At 44.9% G+C, this 26,952-nt stretch overlaps 1 protein-coding gene across 1 annotated transcript in view; it reads right to left on the bottom strand.

The window, feature by feature from the left end:
• Positions 1-5,375: 5,375 nt before the first annotated feature.
• The window catches only part of LOC124802620, a 177,566-nt gene continuing 155,989 nt past the window's right edge, over positions 5,376-26,952 (bottom strand). The window contains exons 4-6 of the mRNA XM_047263509.1: positions 22,316-22,449; positions 17,728-18,034; positions 5,376-6,134 (exon numbers count right to left, since the gene is read on the bottom strand). Coding sequence (XP_047119465.1) covers positions 6,043-6,134; positions 17,728-18,034; positions 22,316-22,449 — 533 coding nt within the window. The 3' untranslated portion in view covers positions 5,376-6,042. The remainder of the gene's footprint in view (positions 6,135-17,727; positions 18,035-22,315; positions 22,450-26,952) is intronic.

The raw sequence follows: 26,952 nt of genomic DNA, 5'->3' as shown, positions 1-26,952 counted from the left end.
AAATAACGATGACTGACTTTTTGTGTGAGAGACGCGAATGAACCTTGAGGGACGCAGATCTCCTCCAGACTGTAGTACTTGTATGTTTTTTGGAAACGCATGACAATGCAGTAACAAAATTCTCGTTCTTCTTCCAGTTCCTGTATGATGTGCAGTCTTCCTAATTTTCCCCATAAGAATCATCACCATAACTGTTTGTACCGTCTTTCATATTACCTCATGTTGCAAGACTGCTCAAAAGACGATCCTGTTGCATTAACTCAGCTTCAGCTGTTCCCTCACAGGTTTCAGAACGTGGTAGATAGAGCGCTATCCGACTTACGTTCAGTTCCGACGTAAATTAGGACGATCACAAGGACGAAGCTACAGCGAGGCCAATAGCGCGGTCTTTACGCATAATACGTTGCCGGCGCTAGAATACTTCCGTGGTCAGCTTCAAATGTCGGTTCTCAATAGTGTTCCTTGAAAAGAACGTCTTCTCTCAGGGATTCCCATATGAAGTACCTGGTGTGTGTAGTCCTAGTCATGAAAAAGAAAAATTACTCACTATGCAAAGTGACTCTCATGATCAATTTAATTAATTACCCTATCAATTTGATATCAGTAACAAGCCACCTGGTGGATGTAGGCGATGGCTAGGGCACTACGGATATGATTCTTCACATGACGTTTTTTTCATTGTGGCGATATCTTTCAACGATATTTCAATCGTCCACCTACACAGGGAGAGACAACCCTCGTAATAAAATCAGAAGTGTTACCGAATTTATGAAGTGGTACAGAGTATAAAACTTATATTTACAACCAACTTCTCTGTGCTGTTACCTTAAGAGACTTCGTATGTGGCGAGACATTTGGTTACCTTAAGAGAGAGTTCGAAAGTGAGGAGAAGTCCTGTGACACTGGTAGATCATAGCTCTCCATCATGAGCCAAGAATAAGTTTAATATTCTAGTCCCGCGATGCGTGACGTGACATATATGAAAAGGTATTTTTCTACCCGATGAAAGAATACTTAGAGAGAATATAGCGTTTGCCATAATCCTATACATGATTTTCACACCAGTAACAATACTTTAGCGACGTGAAAAAGCGAGTACTGTCTGATTTTTCCTATCTTCGAAAGTAACTGGTATGAACGGGAAGAATATGCGTTTCGTGTGAGAAATTCGAGGTGTATGGTCAATAATATCGCTGCCTCGGATTGGGTAAAGTAGATTCTTTAAACTGGTGGGTCTATGTCGTGGTGGAATTGCTTCGAACTACTGTATATGTCCAAGCTGCAGCTACTTTCGCAGGGCACTACGGCTGCTTGCAAGGGCAGCCCCGAGGAGTTGGCAACCGGAAATAATGGATTAGCTCACCCTTTGACATATAGAAAGAATGCACCTACCTGTCTGATCTCGCCAGCAGGAGCGAAATCTGGCGAAGTGGCCAGCGAGCTGGGTGTGTGTGGCAGAAGCGGACATGTGTGTATGGGTTCAGTGAGAGAAGATTCAAAATGACGGACGTTTGCGGTGAACCTATTGATAACATCCGAATTCCTACCAACCCAATCATCCCCGGATGCCCTCCATTGCGGCAGCGGGCGCGGCGGTAATTTTTAATGAGCTATTTACGTCGGCGCTGGTGGTGTACGAGGTGGACGGGTGCATTGCGTATGGGCCATGTGACATGAGCGCGCTGGATGTGCCAGTGTTTTCAGCTGTCTCTGACATATAGGCATGACAGGTTACTGCTACGGACCGGATCGTGGTTTAACTGTGTCGTGTTTAGTGCTTCTCAATACACAGCTGTGGATGTCGAGCAGTGGAATTTGCTGTTGTCTCTGTTCTATCACGCAGTAGAACCTTCATCCCTCCTTCCGAATGTAGCGTAGAGAACTAATTTAGGAAGTCTATAGTAGTTATAGAAACTCAATCGCGATAACAAATTCCCATTTGATCAATGTATTGTTTCAACTTGTAGTATTGTGTGCATGTATGTGTTCAGTACGGGCTGCATGGCAAACCTCAAAGTTTTTATTTCTTGTCCCTGCATTTTAATTCCTACTCCGAATTTTTCTTTTGTTTCCTTTACTGCTTGTTCAGTATACAGATTTAATAACATTGGGGATTGGCTGCAACCCTGTCTCACTCCCTTCCCAACCTCTGCTTCCCTATCATGCCCCTCGACTCTTATAACTGCCATCTGGTTTCTGTACAAATTGTGAATAGCCTTTCGCTCTCTGTATTTGACCCCTTCAGAATTTGAAAGAGAGTATTCCAGTTAATATTGTCAAAAGCTTTCTCTAAGTCTACAAATGCTAGAAATATAGGTTTGCCTTTCCTTTATCTTCTAAGATAAGTCGTAGGGTCAGTATAGCCTCACGCGTTCCAACATTTCTACGGAATCCAAACTGATCTTCCCCGAGGTCGGCTTCTACCAGTTTTTCCAATCGTCTATAAAGACTTCGTGTTAATATTTTACACCCGTGACTTATTAAACAGATAGTTCGATAATTTTCCGATCTTGCAACACCTGCTTTCTTTGGATTGGAATTATTATATTCTTCTTGAAATCTGAGGGTATTTCGACTGTCTCATACATCTTGCTCAGCAGATGGTAGAGTTTTGTCAGGACTGGCTCTCCCAAGGCCGTCAGTAGTTCCAATGGAATGTTGTCTACTCCGGAGGCCTTGTTTCGACTTAGGTCTTTCAGTGCTCTGTCAAACTCTTCACGCAGTATCGTATCTCCCATTTCATCTTCATCTACATCCTCTTCCATTTCTGTAACATTGTCCTCAAGTACATCGCCCTTGTATAGACGCTCTATATACTCCTTCCACCTTTCTGCTTTCCCTTCTTTGCTTAGAACTGGGTTTCCATCTGAACTCTTCATATTCATACAAGTTGTTATCTTCTCTCTAAAGGTCTCTTTAATTTTCCTGTAGGCATATCTATCTTACCCCTAGTGATATATGCCTCTACATTCTTACATTTGACCTCTAGCCATCCCTACTAAGCCATTTTGAACTTCCTGTCGATCTTATTTTTGAGACGCATGTATTCCTTTTTGCCTGGTTCATTTACTGCATTTTTATATTTTCTCCTTTCACCAATTAAATTCAATATTCTTCTGTTACCCAAGCATTTCTACTAGCCCTCGTCTTTTTACCTACTTGATCCTCTGCTGCCTTCACTGTTTCATCTCTCAAATCAACCCATTCTTCTTCTACTGTATTTCTTTCCCCAGTTCTTGTCAATCGTTCCCTAATGCTCCCTCTGAAACTCTCTGCAACCTCTGGTTCTTTCAGGTTATCCAGGTCACATCTCCTTAAATTCCCACCTCTTTGCAGTTTCTTCAGTTTTAATCTACAGTTCATAACCAATAGATTGTGGTCAGTGTCCACATCTGCCCCTGGAAATGTCTTACAATTTAAAACCTGGTTCCTAAATCTCTGTCTTACCATTATATAATCTATATGAAACCTTCTCGTATCTCCAGGCATCTTCCATGTATACAGCCTTCTTTCATGATTCTTGAACCATGTGTTAGTTATGATTAAGCTATGCTCTGTGCAAAACTCTACCAGTCGGCTTCCTCTTTCATTCCTCACACCCATTACATATTCACCTTCTACTTTTCCTTCTCTTCTCTATCGAATTCCAGTCACCAATGACTGTTAAATTTTTGTCTCCCTTCACTATCTGAATAATTTCTTTTATCTCGTCATATATTTCATCAATCTCTTCGCCATCTGCGGAGCTAGTTGGCATATAAACTTGTACTACTGCGGTAGGCGTGGGCTTCGGATCTATCTTGGCCACAATAATACGTTCACTACGCTGTTCGTAGAAGCTTACCCGCACTCGTATTTTTTTATTCATTACTAAACCTACTCCTGGATTTCCCCTATTTGATTTTGCATTTAGAACCCTGTATTCACCTTACCAGAAGTCTTGTTCCTCCTTCCACCGAACTTCAGTAATTCCCAGTATAACTTTAACCTATCCATTTCCCTTTTTAAATTTTATAATCTACCTGCCCGATTAAGGGATCTGACATTTCGCGCTCCGATACGTAGTACGCCAGTTTTCTTTCTCCTGATAAAGACGCCCTCCTAAGTAATCGCCACCCGGAGATCCGAATGGGGGACTATTTTACCTCCGAATATTTTACCCAAGAGAACGCCATCATTTAACCATACAGTAAAGCTGCACGCCAGCGGGAAAGATTACGGCTGTAGTTTCCCCTTGCTTTCAGCCATTCGCAGTACCAGCACAGCAAAGCCGTTTTGGTTAATGTTACAAGCCCAGATCAGTCAATCATCCAGACTGTTGCCCCTGAAACTACTGGAAAGGTTGCTGCTCTCTTCAGGAACCGCACGTCTGGCCTCCCAACAGGTGCCCCTCCATTGTGGTTGCACCTACGGTACGGCTATCTGTATCGCTGAGGCATGCAAGCCTCCCCACCAACGGCAAGGTCCAATGGTTATGGTCCAATGGTTATGTTAGTCTTTCTCGATCTACGAAGGAAGTAGCTTATAAGGCGCTTGTATGACCGATTCTGGAGTATTGTTCATCTGTCTGGGATCCTACCGGTTAGGTCCGATATAGAAGAGAGACAGAAGATCCAACGAAGAGCGGTGCGTTTCATGACGGGATTGTTTAGCAGGTGCGAGAGGCTTATGGAGATGCTCAACAAACTCCATTGGCAGACGTTATAAGGAGGCGCTGTGCATCACGGAGAGATTTACTATTGACACTTGGAGAGAGCACTTTCCGCAAAGTGTCAAACAATGTATTTCTTCCCCCTGGCCCCCAACCATCCATCCCCCAGCCCATACACACACGTCTCCCGTAATGAGCACGAGGAGAAAATTCAGGATATTAGAGCCAATACAGGGGCCTACCGACAATCGACAACGGGGTTGGGGGTTTCAATTAATGGTACAAAAGTACCCTTCGCCATACACCATTAGGTGGCTTGTGGAGTATGATGTAGATGTAGTTGTAGAGGTAGATGAATGTGTAATTTCGTTGTTACTTTATGTGTGTACTTGGCGGAGAAGACAACAAGAAAGTTACAGGGTTCAGGTAATCCAAGCTGCTGATTCAATACGCCACTCCGTTTCGCCGTCAACACAAATGTTGAGTAATGACGGCTCCGGAGTCTCCAATGATTGAACGATACTCTACTTACCAATCACATGTCTACGTGAGTGGCCTTTATCCTCGTCTTGTGATAATACTGACCGGTTGTTACACTAACTGTCCGAGACACGAAATCTTCTTCAGGACTTATCTGAATGTGTTTACTTACTCCCTTCCAAATGCAGCCTAGTCATTTTAAGGGACAAAGGGTAATCAATGGAGTGCAAATAGAAAGGCAAAAAAAGTTTTTGTTCCATTTATTAGTGAGTTTCTGGTCAACAAATATCTTTCATCACAATATAAAACTATAAGTTGCATTATTTTATCTTTAAATACATCGTAATGAAGAGTTTTGTACATTTAAAACAGACAACATCCTTGGCTGAAAGTAACGTGGCCAAATTTTAAAGGCGAAACGAAAAAAAATTACAAAAGATTCCAACGTTTCCATCTTATCTTTGTCTGGAATAATTCATGTTTAAACAAGATATTTTAATAAATAGCTGCTGAAGCGATAGCGAACATGTGGCGATGAGCGATACGATCTCGTAAGCGAAATCGCCATTTTCGGAGTACGTGTAGTCACAGATTCAAGTGATGCAGCGAGACACACTGCCTCAACATTAACTTAAAAATGTATCTCTGGAGTCTGAATAAAACCTATAGAGAGGAACGGAAATTTTTATGTCTGTCAGCAACGCCATCTCACGTATTTCAGTATGCGTATTACCACAGTGCGCTCACTGACTACAACCATCCCGACGCTTTCGTGGCGGAGATGGAAAATTTGCAGTTCAAAATGAAAGCTAGCGCCGCGCGAATTTTGCTTTTCTTTGACTAGGATATCTAGCACGCTGAGCTATCGTCGATTCACTTTGCATTTTTCCCTCACTGCGGCTCACATTATACTAGCTGAGAGCGGCCACTGTTGCCAGCATGGTGAGCAAAGACAACAGCATTTCATGACCACCGTGTGTGGGAGAAGAGCTGCCATCGACTCCTGAAACAAACATAAAAAAATGTCTGATTAACCCTAGAATACTAAAGAAGGGAAAAATGATACATCGATACTGTCGTAAAGTTTACTGCTCCACATTTTATTCAAAAGAAGCCATAATTTTTGTATTATGCGTTAATTAATTACAATGACTAGGTCCCCAATGGTATGTAACAAGCAAAATTAAGTACAAAACGTCCTGTTTTATACCCTACAGTAATCGTAAATTTTACGAGGGTTTAGTAATCTACAGTTAACTCAATTTATGTACTTTACTTATAATTTCCTCAAGTTCAACTGGTCATATTTTCTAGCTACATTCAACGACGTAATACTTTCATATGTACAATAACTGTTCGCCCAAGAAATATTAATGAAAACAGAGCCAAACACAGTGTCGGACAATACGAGGTAAATTTCGCTTCTCTAGTCACTCATGTGACATATGTGAGGTACACTGATAGACAAAAGAAAGTTTATCACTTGCAGAATGGTCCAATGCAGACGCAGTTTGCAGTTTGGTAAATGTACGAGGGCGTGCTGAAAAGCAATGCCTCAGGATTTTTTATTGGAAGACTCTTAAAGCTTGTTAAATAAGATAAACTTTATTAACATTCTACATCTTTATTAGTCATATCTAAATATTTATTTCACAAAATAGCCATCCTAGCGATGAACACATTTGTACTGAGAGACCAGTTTCTTGGTAAAGTCACTGAAAATGTTCGACTTCGTTAATGGACTTAAAACCTCACCTTCACATGCACCGTTTCAAAGTGAAGCCCTCGAAGATGTTCTTTAACTATTGGAAACAGATGAAAATCTGGTAGGGCCAACTCAGGACTATATGGAGGATGATCGATGACTGTGAACCGAAGAGCCGCGCGGGATTAGCCGAGCGGTCTCAGGCGCTGCAGACATGGACTATGCGGCTGGTCCCGGCGGAGGTTCGAGTCCTCCCTCGGGCATGGATGTGTGTGTTTGTCCTCAGGATAATTTAGGTTAAGTAGTGTGTAAGCTTAGGGACTGATGACGTTAGCGGTTAAGTCCCATAAGATTTCACACACATTTGAACATTTTTTGTGAACCGAAGACGTCGGATTGTTGTAGGTGTTGCAGAGCCCATGTGTTGTTAAACATAGCAATGCTGAAGAAAAACCTGCTCCAATGTGTGGACAGACTCTTCGAATTAGTGCTTTCAGTTTTCTGAGGGTCTCGCAGCACATCGTCATATTATAGTTACGTTACACACCGCCGTGTACAAGCTACAATTCAGGGCCGTGTAGCGGCGCAGGGTTGCAGCTTGTGTCAGCAAAGTGATGACGTCGACCGTGTAATGCGCACAACATTCAATACCTTAATAGATCGTGAAAAGAGAATAAAAAATTCGGAGGCATTAATTTTCAGCGTGCAAAAAAACTAAATGTTCTGAGATGAATAGGACGACCGTCCGATTACATTAATGTTATCATGACATGATCATGTTATCAGTCATGACACGGTCTATAATGGGCGTGCGCCATATCAGATGGTTAGTGAGCACTGTAAACAACCACAGAGGATGTTGCATTTTTGTGACAGAAAACGTTATCACTATTTGGCACCGTTTGAAATCTGTACAGGTTGTATCATGAATGAAACGTAACTTGTTTCATGAAAAATATTTTTATTTACTTATCTAAGCTCGAAAGAGTTGTCGTACAGCGCTCTCTCACAGCTAACTATGCATTCTATTTTACATCCATTATGATGCACAATTTAGAAGAGGTATTACATTTAGTATAATGATACAGAATACACGGTTTATTCACTGACGGAAAAAATCGCAACACCAAAAAACAGTTAATGTAGAGTAATAAAATTTCGGGAATACATTTGTCTGGGTAACATATTTAAGTTATTAACACTGAAAGATCACAGGTTAATGTAAACACGAGATAAATCAGTGCTAATACATTAATAACTGCTGCAACCACCAGAATTTTGAATGGAAACATGCAAACTTGCATGAATTGTGCTCTACAGGAGCTGGATGTCAGTTTGTGGAATGGAATTCCATGTCTGTTGCGCTTGATCGCTCAATAAGGGACGGTTAATGCTGTTTGTGGATGACGCTAAGGATTTCATCCGATGGTGTCCCATATGTGCTCGAATGGAGACAGATCTTCTCGCGATCAGGTCAAGGCAACATGTCGACTCTCTGTAGAGCGTGTTGGCAACATGTCGAGTAAGTGGACGAGCGTTATCCTGTTGGAAAACACCTCCTCGCGTGCTACTCATGAATGACAGCAAAACAGGTAGAATCACCATACTGACCTATAAATTTGCTGTCAGGGTGCATGGGATAACCACCAGAGAACTCCTGCTGTCACACAAAATCGCACTTCACGCGGTAACTCCAAATATAGGTCCAGTGTGTTAGCACGCAGAGAGGTTGCTTGTAGGCCCTAAACTGCCCTTCTACCAACCAACATACGGCCATCACGGCATCGAGGCAGACCCAGCTTTCATCAGAAACCACAATAGACATGCATCCAGCCCTCCAATGAGCTCACGCTTGACACCGCTGAAATCGCAAATGTGGTGGTTTTGAGTCAGTGGAATGCACGTCACTAAGCGACTGGCTCGGAGCTGTCCGTGAAGTAACCGATTTGTAACAGTTCGTTTTGTCACTGAGGTGCCGACTGCTGCACCGATTGCTGCTGCCCTTGCGCCGGAGCCGTATGCCGTACAGGATGGTATTCCCTTTCGATAGCGCTACGTGCTCGTCCGGAGCCTGGTCTTCTTACGACCGTACATCCTCGTGACCGCTTCCAGCAATCATTTACAGTGGCTGTATTGCTGCCACGTCTCTTGCAATACTGCAGGAGGACCATCCAGCTTCTCGTCGCCATATTACACGAACTTGTGCTCAAATTCAAGTGTGGTGTTAATTAACGCTCACTTAATATGACTGTCAAAAGGAAGTATTGCAGGGAAGACACTCAGAGACAGAGAGAGAAATGAAAGCATTAGAAAAGATGTAAAGTGGACTTCATTAATGAGTGCGTACATAGTAGAAAACATGCATAGAACGAACATATACACAAGATCAATGATCAGAAGGTAGTGAGAATCGTAAGAAATGAATCACCAGCTGGTAAAAGAAATGTTAGCTGTCCAGAGAAAATGGATTAATAACCTTAGGGTAGCCTGAGAGGTACTGGAGGAAACAGGCTTTAGACTAGGAAGAAATGAAGAAAAACAAGAAGAAGACTGTCAAAACAGAGCGACGTTTCTGATCAGCGTTATACTGATGCTATTGCCTCTCGCTATTGAAGAAATCGTTATTATTTTGCTTGTGTTTAGTGTAATGAGTTTTTGGTGTTAAGTACCTATGTTAGATACGTATACGGTCTAAGGGCACTCACCGCGTTCTGGCCCAGACGGGCCAATCAGGAATAACTGCCGTGTCACCCTCTGCCAACAGATACCTTTGAGTGCGATATGGAGGAGCATGGTGTCAGCAGATAATTCTCCCCGCTGTTGTTGACTTTCTAGACCTTGAAGCCGTTACTTCTCATTCAAGTAGCTCCTCAGTAGGCATCACGAGGCGGAGTACAACCCGTTCCATTCTTCCCATAAAGGAAAAATCCCTGGCAGTATCGGGAATCGAACCCGTGTCGTCCACACAGCGGCTACTTACGTTGACCACTTTTTTTTGGATCTCACTTTGTTCGTGATTGTTCGTTCTACTCGTATTTGTTCGGGGCGGATGTCCCATGACGCTCGTTCAAGTTCATCGTCGTTCCATTAACCCAGTTTTTTTATTACAGAGGGCGAACACGCTGAGCTACCTTGCCGGCATCACTGAACTATAGAGCCGGTCTCTCAGAACCCTGAGGGGCAATAGCTAACTGCAGCGTGAGAGCTTACATGTGGCGACAAGGATAGCAAATAATTCAGTTCTTCAATTGTTACAAGAAACACAGTTTTTGATTTTATCTTTGCGATAGGTTCCTTTCTGAGTATGCTGATGCATTAGTTCCATATACAACCGTTCGCTCGACGAAATACTGGGAAGTAACACAGGTCACACCAATGTTCAAGAAAGGTAGTAGGAGTAATCGTAGGCCCATATCGTTAACGTCGATATGCGGCAGGATTTGGGAACATATATTGTGTTCGAACATTATGAATACGTCGAAGAAAACGGTCTATAGACACACAGTCAACATGGGTTTAGAAAACATCGTTCCTGTGAAACACTTTATTCACATGAAGTGTTGAGGGCTATTGACAAGGGATTTCACATCGATTCCGTATTTCTGGATTTCTGGAAGGCTTTTGACACTGTACCACACAAGCGGCTCGTAGTGAAATTGCTTGCTTATGGAATATCGCCTCAGTTATGTGACTGGATTTGTGATTTCCTGTCAGAGAGGTCACAGTTCGTAGTAATTGACGGAAAGTCATCGAGTAAAGCAGAAGTGATTTCTGGCGTTCCCCAAGGTAGTGTTATAGGCCCTTTGCTGTTCCTTATCTACATAAACGATTTGGGAGACAATCTGAGCAGCCGTCTTCGGTTGTTTGCAGATGACGCTGTCGTTTATCAACTAATAAAGTCATCAGAAGATCAACACTAATTGCAAAACGATTTAGAAAGGATATTTGAATGGTGCGAAAAGTGGCAGTTGACTCTAAATAACGAAAAGTGTGAGGTCAACCACGTGAGTGCTAAAAGGAACTCGTTAAACTTCGCTTACACGATAAATAAGTCTCATCTAAAAGCCGTAAACTCAACTAAATACCTAGGTATTACAATTGTTATTGTTGTTGTGGTCTTCAGTCCTGAGACTGGTTTGATGCAGCTCTCCATGCTACCCTATCCTGTGCAAGCTTCTTCATCTCCCAGTACTTACTGCAACCCACATCCTTCTGAATCTGCTTAGTGTATTCATCTCTTGGTCTCCCTCTACGATTTTTACCCTCCACGCCGCCCTCCAATGCTAAATTTGTGATCCCTTGATACCTCAGAGCATGTCCTACCAATCGGTCCCTTCTTCTTGTCAACTTGTGCCACAAACTCCTCTTGTCCCCAATTCTGTTCAATACTTCATCATTAGTTGTGTGATCTACCCATCTAATCTTCAGCATTCTTCTGTAGCACAACATTTCGAAAGCTTCTATTCTCTTCTTGTCCAAACTATTTATCGTCCATGTTTCACTTCCATACATGGCTACACTCCATACAAATACTTTCAGAAACGACTTCCTGACACGTAAATCTATACTTGATGTTAACAAATTTCTCTTCTTCAGAAACGCTTTCCTTGCCATTTCCAGTCTACATTTTATATCTTCTCTACTTCGATCATCATCAGTTATTTTGCTCCCCAAACAACAAAACTCCTTTACTACTTTAAGTGTCTAATTTCCTAATCTAATTCCCTCAGTATCACCCGATTTAATTCGACCACATTCTATTATCCTCGTTTTGCTTTTGTTGATGTTCATCTTATATCCTCCTTTCAAGACACTGTCCATTCCGTTCAACTGCTCTTCCAAGTCCTTTGCTGTCTCTGATAGAATTACAATGTCATTGGCGAACCTCAAAGTTTTTATTTATTCTCCATAGATTTTAATACCTAATCCCAATTTTTCTTTTGTTTCCTTTACTGCTTGCTCAATATACAGATTGAATAACATCGGGGAGAGGCTACAACCCTGTCTCACTCCCTTCCCAACCACTGCTTCCCTTCCATGCCCCTCGACTCTTATAACTGCCATATGGTTTCTGTACAAATTGTAAATAGCCTTTCGCTCCCTGTATTTTACCCCTGCCATCTTTAGAATTTGAAAGAGAGTATTCCAATCAACATTGTCAAAAGCTTTCTCTAAGTCTACAAATGCTAGGTATTACAATTAAGAACCACTTAAATTGGAAGGAAGACATAGAAAATGTTGTGGGGAAGGCTAATCAAAGACTGCGTTTTATTGGCAGGACACTTAGAGAATGTAACAGACCTATTAAGGAGACTGCCTATACTACGTTTGTCCGAGCTCTTTTAGAATACTGCTGCGCGGTGTGGGATCCTTACCAGGTAGGACTGACCGTCCCCGGTAGATGAGTGGTCAGTGTGACGGAATGTCAATCCTAAGGACCCGGGTTCGATTCCCGGCTGGGTCGGAGATTTTCTCCGCTCAAGGACTGGGTGTTGTGCTGTGCTAATCACCATAATTTCATCCCCATCGGCGCGCAAGTTGCCGAAGTGGCGTCAAATCGAAAGACTTGCACCAGGCGAACGGTCTGCCCGACGGGAGGCCCTAGTCACACGACATTACATTACTATTACCAGGTAGGACTGACGTAGTACATCGAAAAAGTTCAAAGAAAGGCCGCACGTTTTGTATTATCACGAAATATTGGAGAGAGTGTCATCGAAATGTTACAGGATTTGGGCTGGGCATCATTAACAGAAAAGCGTTTTTCGTTGCGACGGAATCTTCTCACGAAATTCCAATCACCAACTTTCTCCTCTGAATGCGAAAATATTTTGTTGACACCGACCGACACAGGGAGGAACGATTACCTCGATATAATAAGGGAAATAAGAGCTCGTACGGTAAGATATAGGTGTTCATTCTTTCGGCGCGCTATACGAGATTGGAATAATAGAGAATTGTGAAGGTTGTTCGATGAATCCTCTGCCAGCACTTAAATGTGATTTGCAGAGTATCAACGTAGATGTAGATAGCCATACTATGAACTTCCTTCCACAGAACAGCATGAGTCATATCGCTATTCCACAGTTAGCATTCAATTTGTCTCTCTGGCGCGCGATCTGTGGCGGCTGCCGCGAAAGAGAGTGTTGGGATCCCCCGAAAATATATGAAAGAAGTCTGCCTTACTCATTGGACTATGGAACGATAGAAGCCAACTACATGGCCCAGTCACATTAATGTGACACCGCCTATGTTCGACATCAACGCGCTTTAACTATCCACAGACTGCGGGTGTCATCACTTGTGGAGGGTACATAAAGCATCTAGGGGGGACGCAGGAAACAGTGCTGTCGTTGTAATGAGGAAATGGAGCGTTTTTTCTGACGTCCAAAGGGGAATGATCTTTGGCTTTAGGGCCAAGGGTGGAAGCATTTCCGAAACGGCTAGTTTGTATACTGTTCACATGCTCCCGTGGTTAAAGTATGGCGTGCGTGGCAAAATGGCGCTATCAAAAACTGGTGTTGAGGCAATTGTGGTGCACTACAGACCTTACGTGGTACCGGTGAGCAACAGCTGTGGAGATGTGTACAGGAGAATTTTCGCGCAACTGTTGAGCAACTAACTGCCCATATGAATATTAGACATTGTCTAATCAGTTACCGCTCAGCGAACATTGCTCTGTATGGGCCTCTATTTCAGGCGCCTAGTTCATGCATCCGTGGTGCCCTCTGTTCATCGGCAACGAAGGCTGGTTGTTGTATTCCAATATTGCAAATAGATGTCCAGTAAGTGGCAACAGGTGACCTTCTCAGATGAATCACGTTTTATACTCCATCGCACAGACTGCCGTGTGCATGTACGGTGTGAAACATCTGAAAGCAGACATCCTGCGACTAACGTCGGAGGGGTCCAGGCCGGAGGAGGGAGCGAGGAATTCGCAACGTGATCTCGTTACCATGGAAGGCACAATGGATCAACATAAGTGTGCATTTATCCTTGGTGACCATGTAAACTCCTACATGCAGTTTGTAGCTCCTTGACACAATTGTATCTACCAGCAGGACAATGCAATGTGTCACATAGCTCATCATGTACGCATGCTGCTCGAGGATGAGTTTATATAGTCTCCTGGCCACCAAACTCCCTAGACTGAAACCCAATCGAGAATCTGCAGACCACCTTGATCTGGCTGTACGCGCCATGGATACTCAATCGAGAGACCTAACACAGCTGACCACGACAATGGAGCAGCGTGGCTCCACGTCCCTGGTGACACATTCTAGAACTTCACAGACTCTCTTCCTGCACGTCTCGCAGCAGATTGTTCAGGATTTTGACAGGTGGTCGCATTAACGTGATTGGACAAGTGTATTTGATGGTGTTTTTACGAATGTGCCGCGAAACAGTGACAACGATACGTTCAGTGCACAATTTGAGCAAACCCGTACGTGTTATATACTTGTGTACACGTACCGTGTCGCTCTGACTGAACCAGAGATGACCGTAACGCTCAGGAGAAATTGTGTGGTCTGACTGAAAATGAATCAGACTTTTGTATGAGAATAGCAGAGAAGGAGTAGCTTTCAGAGTAGACTTGATTTCATCAGAACTGTGTTTCCTTAACTGGCGTAATAGTACCCATTTTGTATTGCCTCAGGACATTTCAGCGTATCAATAAACGAAAGTGTCACCCAGGAAGGAGCAGCTGAGGCTGAAGATTTTGGAGGCAGTATAGGCTACTTTCGTGAACCAAACTTCGCTATCACCTACCGAAGTGCAGTGTAAAATTTAATATGGGGTGAGAATGAAGTATTTTCCTGATTGCAAAAATATATTACTAAGGAACTATGCTAGATATAGCGATGCAGTCTGTTGCAAATGATAGTTTGCGTAGATACACTTCCAAATGTGCTCTATTTGCTGCTTGTAGAAAGTGTACGTGATACTCAGTTTTTCTCCGTTTCTATGCCAACGTCTCTTCCATCACTGGCTACCCTGCACCTCGTACTCCTGCCGTAAGGGTAACCCCTCGAAAGGAAGTTGAGAGGGGCTGTGCCTGATGAGCGTGGTGATCACATTGGTGAACCATCTCTACTGATCGATCTGTAAAGAAAGGTTTTATTAAAGAACTGGCGAAACAATAGCACCAAGTTGGGTGAAGTACAGTCTTGTTGAAACACTACTCATATTTCAAATTCTTATAACTGAGGTACAACGTAACATGTAGGATTGTATCCACATAAAGTTCATGAAATAAACAACCATTTGCAAATAGCCGTCTAGACGTCTGGAAGCATATCCATAAAGACCTTTATGAGTTAAGGTACGATTTGCAACAAACAGCCTAGCTGTTTGTAGCATAGTTACCTACAAATCAATTTTTGCAGCCAAGGAAAATCTTTATGTTCGCCCAGTATTGTCCCAGCCGCGCTTCTTACAGTCTGGCATCCAAATTTCACCCAACTCACCATCATGATCTCCCTGGTTGAATCAAATCGGCGCATTCGTTGTACATGAGCTCAAGCTTAAACCCACACAAATTGGCTTAAACTGTGCATTGAATCCTTTGCACTATAATCGGCACACACGTACACACATCACTAAATAATTGCCTTTAACTGCTCCATACTCCGGTGAGCGAGACAGACTCCTATTATAAGCTCACCAGACAAAACATTACCAGCGGCCTTGCCACAGTAGTAACACAGGTTCCTGTCAGATCACCAAAGTTAAACGCTCTCGGGGTCCACAAGCATCTGTATGGGTGACCGTCCAGGTCGGCCCAGCGCTGGTGGCAGGCAGGGTGCACTTAGCCCTAGTGAGGCCAATTGAGGAGCTACCTGACTGAGACGCAGCGGCTCCGATCGTGAAAGCTGGTAACGGCCGGGAGAGCAGTGTTCTGACCACATGCCCTTCCATGACCGCATCCAGTGGCACCCAAAGGCTGAGGATGACTCGGTGGTCTGTCGGTACCGTTGGGCCTTCCAAGTCCCATCCAGACGGCGTTTAAACAAAAAATTAATCACCCTTCGTGCACGTACAGACGATTCGTTAAGCCTTTATATATGGCGCAGCGTATGAATCATGCCCAACCGTACTAGCACTGCCTCTAGTTTAGTACAAGGCACTAGTTAGCGAGGCATTAACACTACTGACCATTGAAATTGCTACACCATGAAGATCACGTCCTACAGATGTGAAATTTAACCGACAGGCACAAGATGTTCTGATATACAAATGGTTAGCTTTCCAGAGCATTCAACACAAGCTTGGCGGCGGTGGCGACACCTACAACGTGCTGACATGAGGAAAGTTTCCAACCGATTTCTCATACACAAACAGCAGTTGACCGGCGTCGCCCGGTAAAATATTGTTGTGATGCCTCGTGTAAGGAGGAGAAATGCGTACCACCATGTTTCCGACTTTGATAAAGGTCGGATTGTAGCCTACCGCGATTGCGGTTTAGCCTATCGCGACATTACTGCTCGCGTTGGTCGAGATCCAATGACTGTTAGCAGAATACGGAATCGGTGGGTTCAGAAGGGTAATACGGAACGCCGTCTGGATCTCAACGGCCTCGTATCACTAGCAGTCGACACGACAGGCGTCTTATCCGCATGGCTGTAACGGATCATGCAGCCACGTCTCCCTGAGTCAACAGATGGGGACGTTTGCAAGACAACAACCATCTGCACGAACAGTTCGACGACGTTCGCAGCAGCATGGACTATCAGCTCGGAGACCATGGCTGCGGTTACCCTTGACTCTGCATCACAGACAGGAGCGCCTGCGATGGTGTACTCAACGAAGAACCTGGGTGCACGAATGGCAAAACGTCATTTTTTCGGATGAATCTAGGTTCTGTTTACAGCATCATCGTCGTCGCATCCGTGTTTGGCGACATCGCAGTGAACGCACATTAGTAGCGTGTATTCGTCACCGCCATACTGGCGTATCAACCGGCGTGATGGTATGCGGTGCCATTGGTTACACATGCACTGACGGCACTTTGAACAGTGGACGTTACATTTCAGATGTGTTACGACCCGTGGGTCTACCCTTCATTCGATCCCTTCGAAACCCTACATTTCAGCAGGATAATGCACGTATGTTGCAGGTCCTGAACGGGCCTTTCTGGATACAGAACATATTCGACTGCTGCCCTGGCCACCACATTCTCCAGATCTCTCAACAACTGAAAACCTCTGGTCAATGGTGGCCGAGCAGCTGGCTCGTCACAATACGCCAGTCACTACTCTTGATGAACTGTGGTATCGTGTTGAAGCCGCATGGACAGCTGTACCTGTGCACGCCATCAAAGCTCTGTTTGACTCAATGTCCAGGCGTATCAAGTCCGTTATTACGGCCAGAGGTGGTTGTTCTGGGTACTGATTTCTCAGGATCTATGCAGCCAAATTGCGTGAAATTGTAATCACATGTCAATTCTAGTATAATATATTTGTCCAATGAATACCCGTTTATCATCTGCATTTCTTCTTGGTGTAGCAATTTTAATGGCCAGTAGTGTATGTTTGAAGCGAACATTATAGGTGTATATCGGTAAATAAAGGACATGACAGAGTGGCACCTGTGTTTGCCCGTTCCATGAAGTGTGTGAAATTGCTTGATTTGTTAGTGTTCAAAGCGTCTACAAACATGTGGTGTAATGCGCACGGTGGCCACGAAACGCGACGTCAGAATCGTGGTCAGAAAATGGTCCTGACAGGTGAACTGGAGACGCATTTCACGGCTTGTGAATCGCAATCGCTCCAAACATAACGAGAATTTCTGCAGGCAGTGAATGTAGGTCCATCCTGATCAGCGCTCCAGTGAGTGTAGTGGAGTGAGGTAGCGGTACAGTTGGCGGCTTGCCACCGTGAGAAGCGCTTGCCTCGGTCGCTGGCTGCCGTGGGCTGTGGTGTCGGCTGCGGGGGCGGCAGCGGGGGCGGCGTGGCGCGGCTCTGCATGGCGCGCGCGCGCTGCCCCTGGCCGGGCGGCAGGCCGGCGCCGGCGTGCGGCTGCGCGCTCTCCTCGTTGCTGCGCCAGTACACCGTCGACACGCTGGCCTGGCACTTCAGCTTGAGGTCGCCGCCCTGGAAGTGCTGCGCCGTCGCCACGAACTCCAGGCCCAGCACTGACGTCGCCAGGCCCTCGTCGTCCGTCGTCGTCTCAGGCCCGCGCAGCAGCGACTCGTTCACCTTCGCAAACATTGAGGCCGCCATTAACCAACTAGTTACATCACTAATCGCGAGAGATCTCATGAACTGCTCAACTTGTTGCGCAACTTTCGAACAACTGGGCTCCATTCCATTCTTCCAGTTCCTCCTCACTTGTGTTTCGTATCGTTATGAATGATGTTGTTTAACTCTGTGTTCTGCCTTACAGCACGACTTGTCATGGGGGAAGCCTCGTCAGAGAGGTCCACCGCATGAGTGTCTAGGAAAGTGATTCCTGAGATTGTTTCCCGTTGCCTTCCACTGGTGATGATGAAATGATAATGAGGACAAGAACCAGTTCCTGAGAGGAGAAAAACTTCGACCCAGCCGGGAATCGAACCTGGGCCCGTTGGCGTGACAGACTACCGCGCTGACCACTCAGCTATGTTTTTTTTTTCATCTCATTTTGTTCTATTTTGTTCGTTGTATATGTTCGGGGCGGACGTCTCATGACACCCGTTCAGGCTGTTCGTTAATCGGTTCACTCAGTGAACACCTACCGAACACGCTGAGCTACCGTGCCGACTAAAAACGAAATGTCGTGTGGCTAGGGCCTTCCGTTGGGTAGATCATTCGCCTGGTGCAGGTCTTTCGATTTGACGCCACTTCGGCGACCTGCGCGTCGATGGGGATGAAATGATGATGATTAGGACAATACAACACCCAGTCCCTGAGCTATCGGGGCGCATTGATGTTGCTTAAGCAACCTGTTTCACTTTGCTACTTTATAGTGATGACGATACAGTGTTATGCAAACGCAACTTCTTTCCACCTTTCCCACCTGTCACTATTTAAGGGGAGTGGAATCATACCTTACATATGTCTGATTGGTAATGCATATTTTCCTTCCTGTTAGTTAAATTGTGCACTCAAAGTAGGGTTTAGGGTATTATTACTTGCTTTTAACACAATTTTAGTACTGTTTCATACCTATATTATTATCTCTAAGAGTAACGGTTTGTCACCTAGACTTATATATACCCCCATTTTATTCAAATGTCTGGTATTGATCTGTAATGGAAATAACCGTCTAAATTGTTTGTACCATATAAACTGCCAAATCAAGGTAATTTGCATCTTAATGAAAATGAACGAAATTTAACTACTTTTAATCAAGTCATCCTTTATATAATATGTTTATAATATATTTATTTTGTACAATAGCTCACAGACCACTAATGTCTCAGATTGTTTGTTTCATGTATGGTGTGTTACATAGGGCCTGTAGATGGCGTTGACACAACGTCGAAATTAGTAGCCAAATAAATATGAAATCTTAAGTACAGCTGGATGAGTTTCATGGTTCAAATGGCTCTGAGCACTATGGGACTTAACATCTATGGTCATCAGTCCCCTAGAACTTAGAACTACTTAAACCTAACTAACCTAAGGACATCACACAACACCCAGCCATCACGAGGCAGAGAAAATCCCCGACCCCGCCGGGAATCGAACCCGGGAACCCGGGCGCGGGAAGCGAGAACGCTACCGGATGAGTTTCATTTTTAATAAAAATAAAAGAAGCGATCGAGATTAAAATTTTATAAAACTCGGTGTACGTAAATGCTGTGTATGTGCATGTGCATGTACATGCGTACACTCATGTTAAGGAAAAAGAAACACCTTGGACGACTACAGATAGGACGTTCATATTCACAGGACATGTACATTAGCATGTTCTGCAGAAATGAGTAGCATTTGAACGAAGTCGGCCCTCGGATTCAAGGTCAAGATCGAGATCACGGCGCAACGCTACGTATCAGTAAAATATGCCTACGGCTCCCGTTGTCGCTATAAACCGAAGATAATGGATCAATCTGACTCACGCAGACGTGCAGCACACCTCGCAGACGTGTGCGCGAACCGTACCGTCAAATGAGTGAGTTTGAGAGAGGGTACATTATTGACATGAGAGAATTTGATGCATCCATCCGGGAAATTATTGCTCGTATGGGACGAAGTGTTTCGTCAGTGCAATGGATACGATCAGAATGGTTCACGAAAGGCCATAGAACACGGCACGGCGAGATGGGTCAGATCGCACCACCTAGACTCTCCCCCCCCCACCCCCCCACCCCCCCACCCCCTCGCCCGAGAAGATCGACACCTCATCCGAATGGAACTGTGGGGCAGGGGACAGATCTGCGACCTCCTCGGGTTTGATGCAACATTGGAACTGAGTAACACATCGTACGCTCTCAGTGGTGACAGCCAGTCGCCTTTTATTACAGCACGCGTTTCGTGCGCGTTGACCACTTCTGCGCCTACCGTTGATGAATGTGCAGAAACATGCTAGATGCAGTGGTGCACGGAACAACGTTGCTGTGGACAGCAATGACAGCAGACAATGTTTTCGGACGAATCGAGGTTGTGTTTGTTTGAAAACGGTGACCTCATTTTCGTTCGCCGCAGAGGCGGGAGCGGCATCACAGTGACTGCATTCACACAAGATACACAGCGCCAACTCAAAGCCTTATTATATGAGGTGCTATTGGGTACAACTATAACTAACGGCTGGTGGGTGTCCAGGGCACCATGACCAGTCTGACCTACGTAATGACATTCTGCGACCCGTAGCCACACCCTGTTCGCCCAGCACCCCAGACGCCATTTTTCAGCAAGACAATGCACGACCACATGTTATCGCATGAACAATTACCTTCTTACAAGGGGAGGGCGCCAATTGTGAAATTCAGATTCGATTCATACTGTGCACAATAAGAGCTCATGGCCAGAGGTGTAATGTGGCAAAGCATCAAGATGCACTTCTCAGCCGTTGTCGAGAAAATCGACAATTAAAAGAAACCGTTGCGGTGAAATACTCTCTACGATTAGTAATTTTCTACGATTAGTAATTTTCTACAGCGTCGTGGCGCAGCGGTAATCGCTCGGGTTCGTAATCCGAAGGGCGCCGGATCGAATCTCGCGCCATGCAAATTTTTTTTATTATTTGTTTTTTTGTAATTCAGATGTATATATACACACACACACACACACGAAATAAATGCAATCCATCGACCACCACCAATCGTCTTCTCCGATTTTTGCCGATGTGATATGATACGCGTGGTATGCATAAACCTGAAGAATGACAGAACAATTTTTCAGAATGTCAATCAGGTGTGTTTCCCAACAGATTATTTAAAAACAATTGTTCTTGTAAAAACGCATCGTTTATCAGATGTGCTCGATGTCATGCTGTTTTCTGCTTTCCATGTTTCTATGATAACTATCACTCTGGTTCGTGCGATACTCCAGCTACTTCTGGGCACTAATTGTTAATTATGTGCGAGTGTATACCGAACTTATCAATAAATTGTATCCACTTGAATATTATTTGTGATATTGTGTTTTATTTCAAGTTTTATTTTTCCGCGACAAACGACTTTCAACAACTTATTATATGCATAATTGTTGCAACTGATTGCCGTGTGTGTGTGTGTGTGTGTGTGTGTGTGTGTGTGTGTACATTTGAATTACAAAAAAACAAATAATAAAAAAAAGTTGCATGGCGCGAGACTCGATCCGGCGACCTTCGGATTACGAACCCGAGCGCTTACCGCGCCACGACGCTGTAGAAAGTTGTTAAGCGTAGAGAGTATTTCACCGCAACGGTTTCTTTTAACTGTCGATTTTCTCGACAACGACTGAGAAGTGCTTCTTGGTGCTTTGCCACATTATACCTCTGGCCATGAGCTTTTATGCACAGTATGAATCAAATCTGAATTTCATAATTGGCGGCCTCCCCTTGTTAGTATCATAGGATGTCAGCCTCTTGCCCTGGCCTGCCAGATTACCAGACTTGGCGCCAATCGGTATGTGGGATATGCGGGATATGCTGAAACGACGGGTGTAACGCTGTGACCCAATGCCAAACACCACAGATGAACTTTGGAACCACGTGTATTCAGCGTGGATGACTGTTCCACAGGACGTCATTCGTGCCTCTTAAGCGTCAGAGTCATCACTCGTGGAACAAGTTATCAGGGCCAATCACTAGTGATTCTCCAGCAGAAGGAGGTTCTTACTCATTGGTCTGAAGATGACCACAGTAGTGGTTGAAACCGGTCACCGTAATAAATAAATTGTGATCAAGACTGTTTTTGATAGTAAATATCAAGTAGCAAAGTTTTGTGATATCTGTGCAGAGAGTTATCTCACGTTCTCTGTACAATAAAGGTCTTGTCACGATTTACAACTAAACACGGAATGACCACTAAGAGATGAAGAGACGAAGACGACGACAGTGGCGCCGCGCCTCACCTGGTGGCCGTTGATGTACCATGCGAGGTGTGCGGCGGGGAAGGAGCGGGCCGAGCTGCAGTTGAGCGACACCGTCTCGCCCACGTGGTAGCGCGGCCTGCCGCCGGCGATGCTGGGACCCTCCTCGGGCAGAACTGCGACACACAGCAGCAGACTTTCTGAGCGCATAAACAGGTAACAGGAAAGTAAGAAATATCAGGATAACATCCGATTGACGGTCAGTACAAACAAAGGTACGACATCGGATTTGGAAAGGATAGATAACCAAAAAAATCAACCATGTCGTCAAGTATCAGTCCAGCACTTGCCTTAACCGATACAGGACACCCACAGAATATCTAAATCTGGTGACCAAGCACTGATTAGTAATACTAGCGTTCTTAATGCATGTCCAATGTACTGTCTATTTTTCTGCCTGACTCGAAGTTCAATCCTATCTAGATCGCCTGTAAGGTTGTCACAAAAGGTCACACGATAGCGCCATCGAGATGTGTCGCTACTTACGATTTTCAGAAATCAAATCGCTAATAGTATATGCTAACATTGTTATAATAAATGTAATTGAAATCCACGTATGATTATACAAGTTTATTTGTAAGTACCTGCGGAACTTCAGAAGACGCCTGTGCAAAAACAACAAGACACACAGAAAAATGTCACGGAGAATCTCTGAAAGTTTCGATTCGTAATGTCACGGAGAATCTCTGAAAGTTTCGATTCGTAATACACTCCTGGAAATGGAAAAAAGAACACATTGACACCGGTGTGTCAGACCCACCATACTTGCTCCGGACACTGCGAGAGGGCTGTACAAGCAATGATCACACGCACGCCACAGCGGACACACCAGGAACCGCGGTGTTGGCCGTCGAATGGCGCTAGCTGCGCAGCATTTGTGCACCGCCGCCGTCAGTGTCAGCCAGTTTGCCGTGGCATACGGAGCTCCATCGCAGTCTTTAACACTGGTAGCATGCCGCGACAGCGTGGACGTGAACCGTATGTGCAGTTGACGGACTTTGAGCGAGGGCGTATAGTGGGCATGCGGGAGGCCGGGTGGACGTACCGCCGAATTGCTCAACACCTGGGGCGTGAGGTCTCCACAGTACATCGATGTTGTCGCGAGTGGTCGGCGGAAGGTGCACGTGCCCGTCGACCTGGGACCGGACCGCAGCGACGCACGGATGCACGCCAAGACCGTAGGATCCTACGCAGTGCCGTAGGGGACCGCACCGCCACTTCCCAGCAAATTAGGGACACTGTTGCTCCTGGGGTATCGGCGAGGACCATTCGCAACCGTCTCCATGAAGCTGGGCTACGGTCCCGTACACCGTTAGCCCGTCTTCCGCTCACGCCCCAACATCGTGCAGCCCGCCTCCAGTGGTGTCGCGACAGGCGTGAATGGAGGGACGAATGGAGACGTGTCGTCTTCAGCGATGAGAGTCGCTTCTGCCTTGGTGCCAATGGTGGTCGTATGCGTGTTTGGCGCCGTGCAGGTGAGCGCCACAATCAGGACTGCATACGACCGAGGCACACAGGGCCAACACCCGGCATCATGGTGTGGGGAGCGATCTCCTACACTGGCCGTACACCACTGGTGATCGTCGAGGGGACACTGAATAGTGCACGGTACATCCAAACCGTCATCGAACCCATCGTTCTACCATTCCTAGACCGGCAAGGGAACTTGCTGTTCCAACAGGACAATGCACGTCCGCATGTATCCCGTGCCACCCAACGTGCTCTAGAAGGTGTAAGTCAACTACGCTGGCCAGCAAGATCTCCGGATCAGTCCCCCATTGAGCATGTTTGGGACTGGATGAAGCGTCGTCTCACGCGGTCTGCACGTCCAGCACGAACGCTGGTCCAACTGAGGCGCCAGGTGGAAATGGCATGGCAAGCCGTTCCACAGGACTACATCCAGCATCTCTACGATCGTCTCCATGGGAGAATAGCAGCCTGCATTGCTGCGAAAGGTGGATATACACTGTACTAGTGCCGACATTGTGCATGCTCTGTTGCCTGTGTCTATGTGCCTGTGGTTCTGTCAGTGTGATCATGTGATGTATCTGACCCCAGGAATGTGTCAATAAAGTTTCCCCTTCCTGGGACAATGAATTCACGGTGTTCTTATTTCAATTTCCAGGAGTGTATAAGGAATGGTGAAGCTGCACTAGGAGGGGCAGAAGTGTCAGAACATGAAGACAAATCATACGGTCCATGTTGCTGCATCTAACTCACGGCTGCAGATAGGCAAATTTACAGAGCCAGTGACTTTGAATTTCACGTACATATTGACGTTTGCTCGGCCTTGCCGCAGTGGATACACCGGTTCCCGTGAGATCACTTAAGTTAAGAGCTGTCGGGCGTGGTCTGCACTTGGATGGGTGACCATCCAGGCCGCCATGCGCTGTTGCCATTTTTCGGGGTGCACTCAGCCTCGTGATGCCAATTGAGGAGCTAGTCGACCGAATAGTAGCGGCTTCGGTCAAGAATACCATCATAACGACCGGGGGAGCGGTGTGCTGACCGCACGCCCTCCTATCCGCATCGTCCACAGAGGATGACACGGCGGTCGGATGGTCCCGGTAGGCAAGACAGAGTGCTTCTTTTCATATTGACGCTTGTCAAACAAATGGTGCTCATATTGTGCTCTTTTAATATGAGTTAAAAGTTTGAGATATGCTTCATCCACTGCTATGTGTCTGTTTTCTGAACATCTTGAGTTTTCACGCACTCGTTTTCTGAAACTCCAGAGGTACCGGGTGGTTATAGGTCTAAGGAAGGTACTCACGGAGCTCCAGTGTGCGCCTTAATTATCGTATAGATGCGATACTTGGTAGATATTACAATGCGTTAATGCGGACCTTATTTACGCTGAATAACAATTTAGTTCCAATTGTGGTTCCAGACGCAAATATCGCTCTTTGAATGCACGAAAGACAGATAGAAACCTTTCAGTATGTAATGGATTAGGAACGAGACGTGGGCAAAAAAAGCCAAACAAATGACAAAGGCATAATGTGCAGTGCGGACGCCGGAGACGACGACGGCATGCTAGACAGTGCCAGATTTGCGTCTGGTGGTTAAAGGTGGAACTAATTTTTTTCAGCGTAAATCGGTTAAACGTTAACGTGTTGGCATATCTACCAAGTTTCACTGCCGTACTTTAATTACAGCAGACACTGGACATCTGTGAGTAGCTGGACTTCAATTATAATAATCCAATATGTATGAATAATGCTGTATTTATGTCGTTCAGGTTCAACGGACAGCTCTCGAAAATTCGAGTGCTGACCAAAGAATATTCCTGATCCAACGAAAAATCAAAGAACAACCGTGTAAGTCACTGTTCCTCGTTTGTTTATATCCTGTAAGGCATCTGAGAATTGTTACCTGCGGCAAGGTATATATAGTGTTGTTTAATTTGTATACGTGAGGAACACAGACGATTTTTTTCTAAATATGATTTTTGCATTAGCAGTAATCCTATCGAATCAAATAACTTTAAGTAATGCCATTAGGTTGACCTTTGATTTTATGACCAAAATAATTCTAGATGTCTTACCTCATTCAGTGCTCCCCTTTTTCGATCGTTTTGTGTCTCGCGACAGCTACATAACGGTCCCCACAATGCCGGGGTGGCCGAGCGGTTCTAGGCGCTACAGTCTGGAACCGCGGGACCGCTACAGTCGCAGGTTCGAATCCTGCCTCGGGCATGGATGTGTGTGATGTCCTTAGGTTAGTTAGGTTTAAGTAGTTCTAAGTTCTAGGGGACTGATGACCTCAGATGTTATGTCCCATAGTGCTCAGAGCCATTTGAACCATTTATTTCATCACCTATACTGTAGGAGGACCATAACCCACAGACTATCAGTCGCAATAAAACCCCAAGTCATTCTAAGCATGTGTGTTAATTTGTACCTCTCTATCTACATTATTCCGTGATTTATTCAATTTTCAAATTTATACTGACTTTTTGATCACCTGGTGCATCTAACGCGCTGATTTGATTGAACCAGGGAGATCATGATGGTCAGTTGGGTGAGATTTGGATGCCAGATTGTAAGCAGCCCGGCTGGGACAATACTGGGTGAACGTAAAGTCTTCCCTTGATTACAAAAATTGATTTATAGGTAACTGTGCTACAAACAGCTAGGCGGCTGTTGCAAATGGTAGCTTAACTCATAAAGGTCTTATGGATATGCTTCCAGACGTCTATGCGGCTATTTGCAAATGGTTTTTTATTTCATGAATTTCGTATGGATACACTTCTATATGTTACTTTGTTCCTCAGTTATATGAATTTGAACTATGGGTAGTATTTCAACAAGACTGTACTGCTATATCTAGCATAGTTCCTTAGTAAAATGTTTTTGCAATCAGGAAAATACTTTATGCTCACCCCGTATTAAACTTTACACTGCACTTCGGTGGGTGATAGCAAAGTTTGTTTCACGAACGTAGCCTGCACCACCTAAATCTGCTGTCGCAGCTGCTCCTTCCTGGGTGACACTGTCGTTTATTGATATGTTGAAATGTCCTGAGGCAATACAAAGTTCGACATCGAAGACATGGGTACTATTACACCAATTAAGGAAGCACAGTTCTGATGAAATCAAGTCTATTCTGAAAGCTAC

This window comes from Schistocerca piceifrons, chromosome 6 (genome assembly GCF_021461385.2).
Source record: "Schistocerca piceifrons isolate TAMUIC-IGC-003096 chromosome 6, iqSchPice1.1, whole genome shotgun sequence".
In the NCBI taxonomy this organism is placed as follows: Eukaryota; Metazoa; Arthropoda; class Insecta; order Orthoptera; family Acrididae; genus Schistocerca; species Schistocerca piceifrons.
The sequence above is the reverse complement of the archived record's forward strand: the minus strand, read 5'-3'. Positions and strand labels throughout refer to the sequence as shown.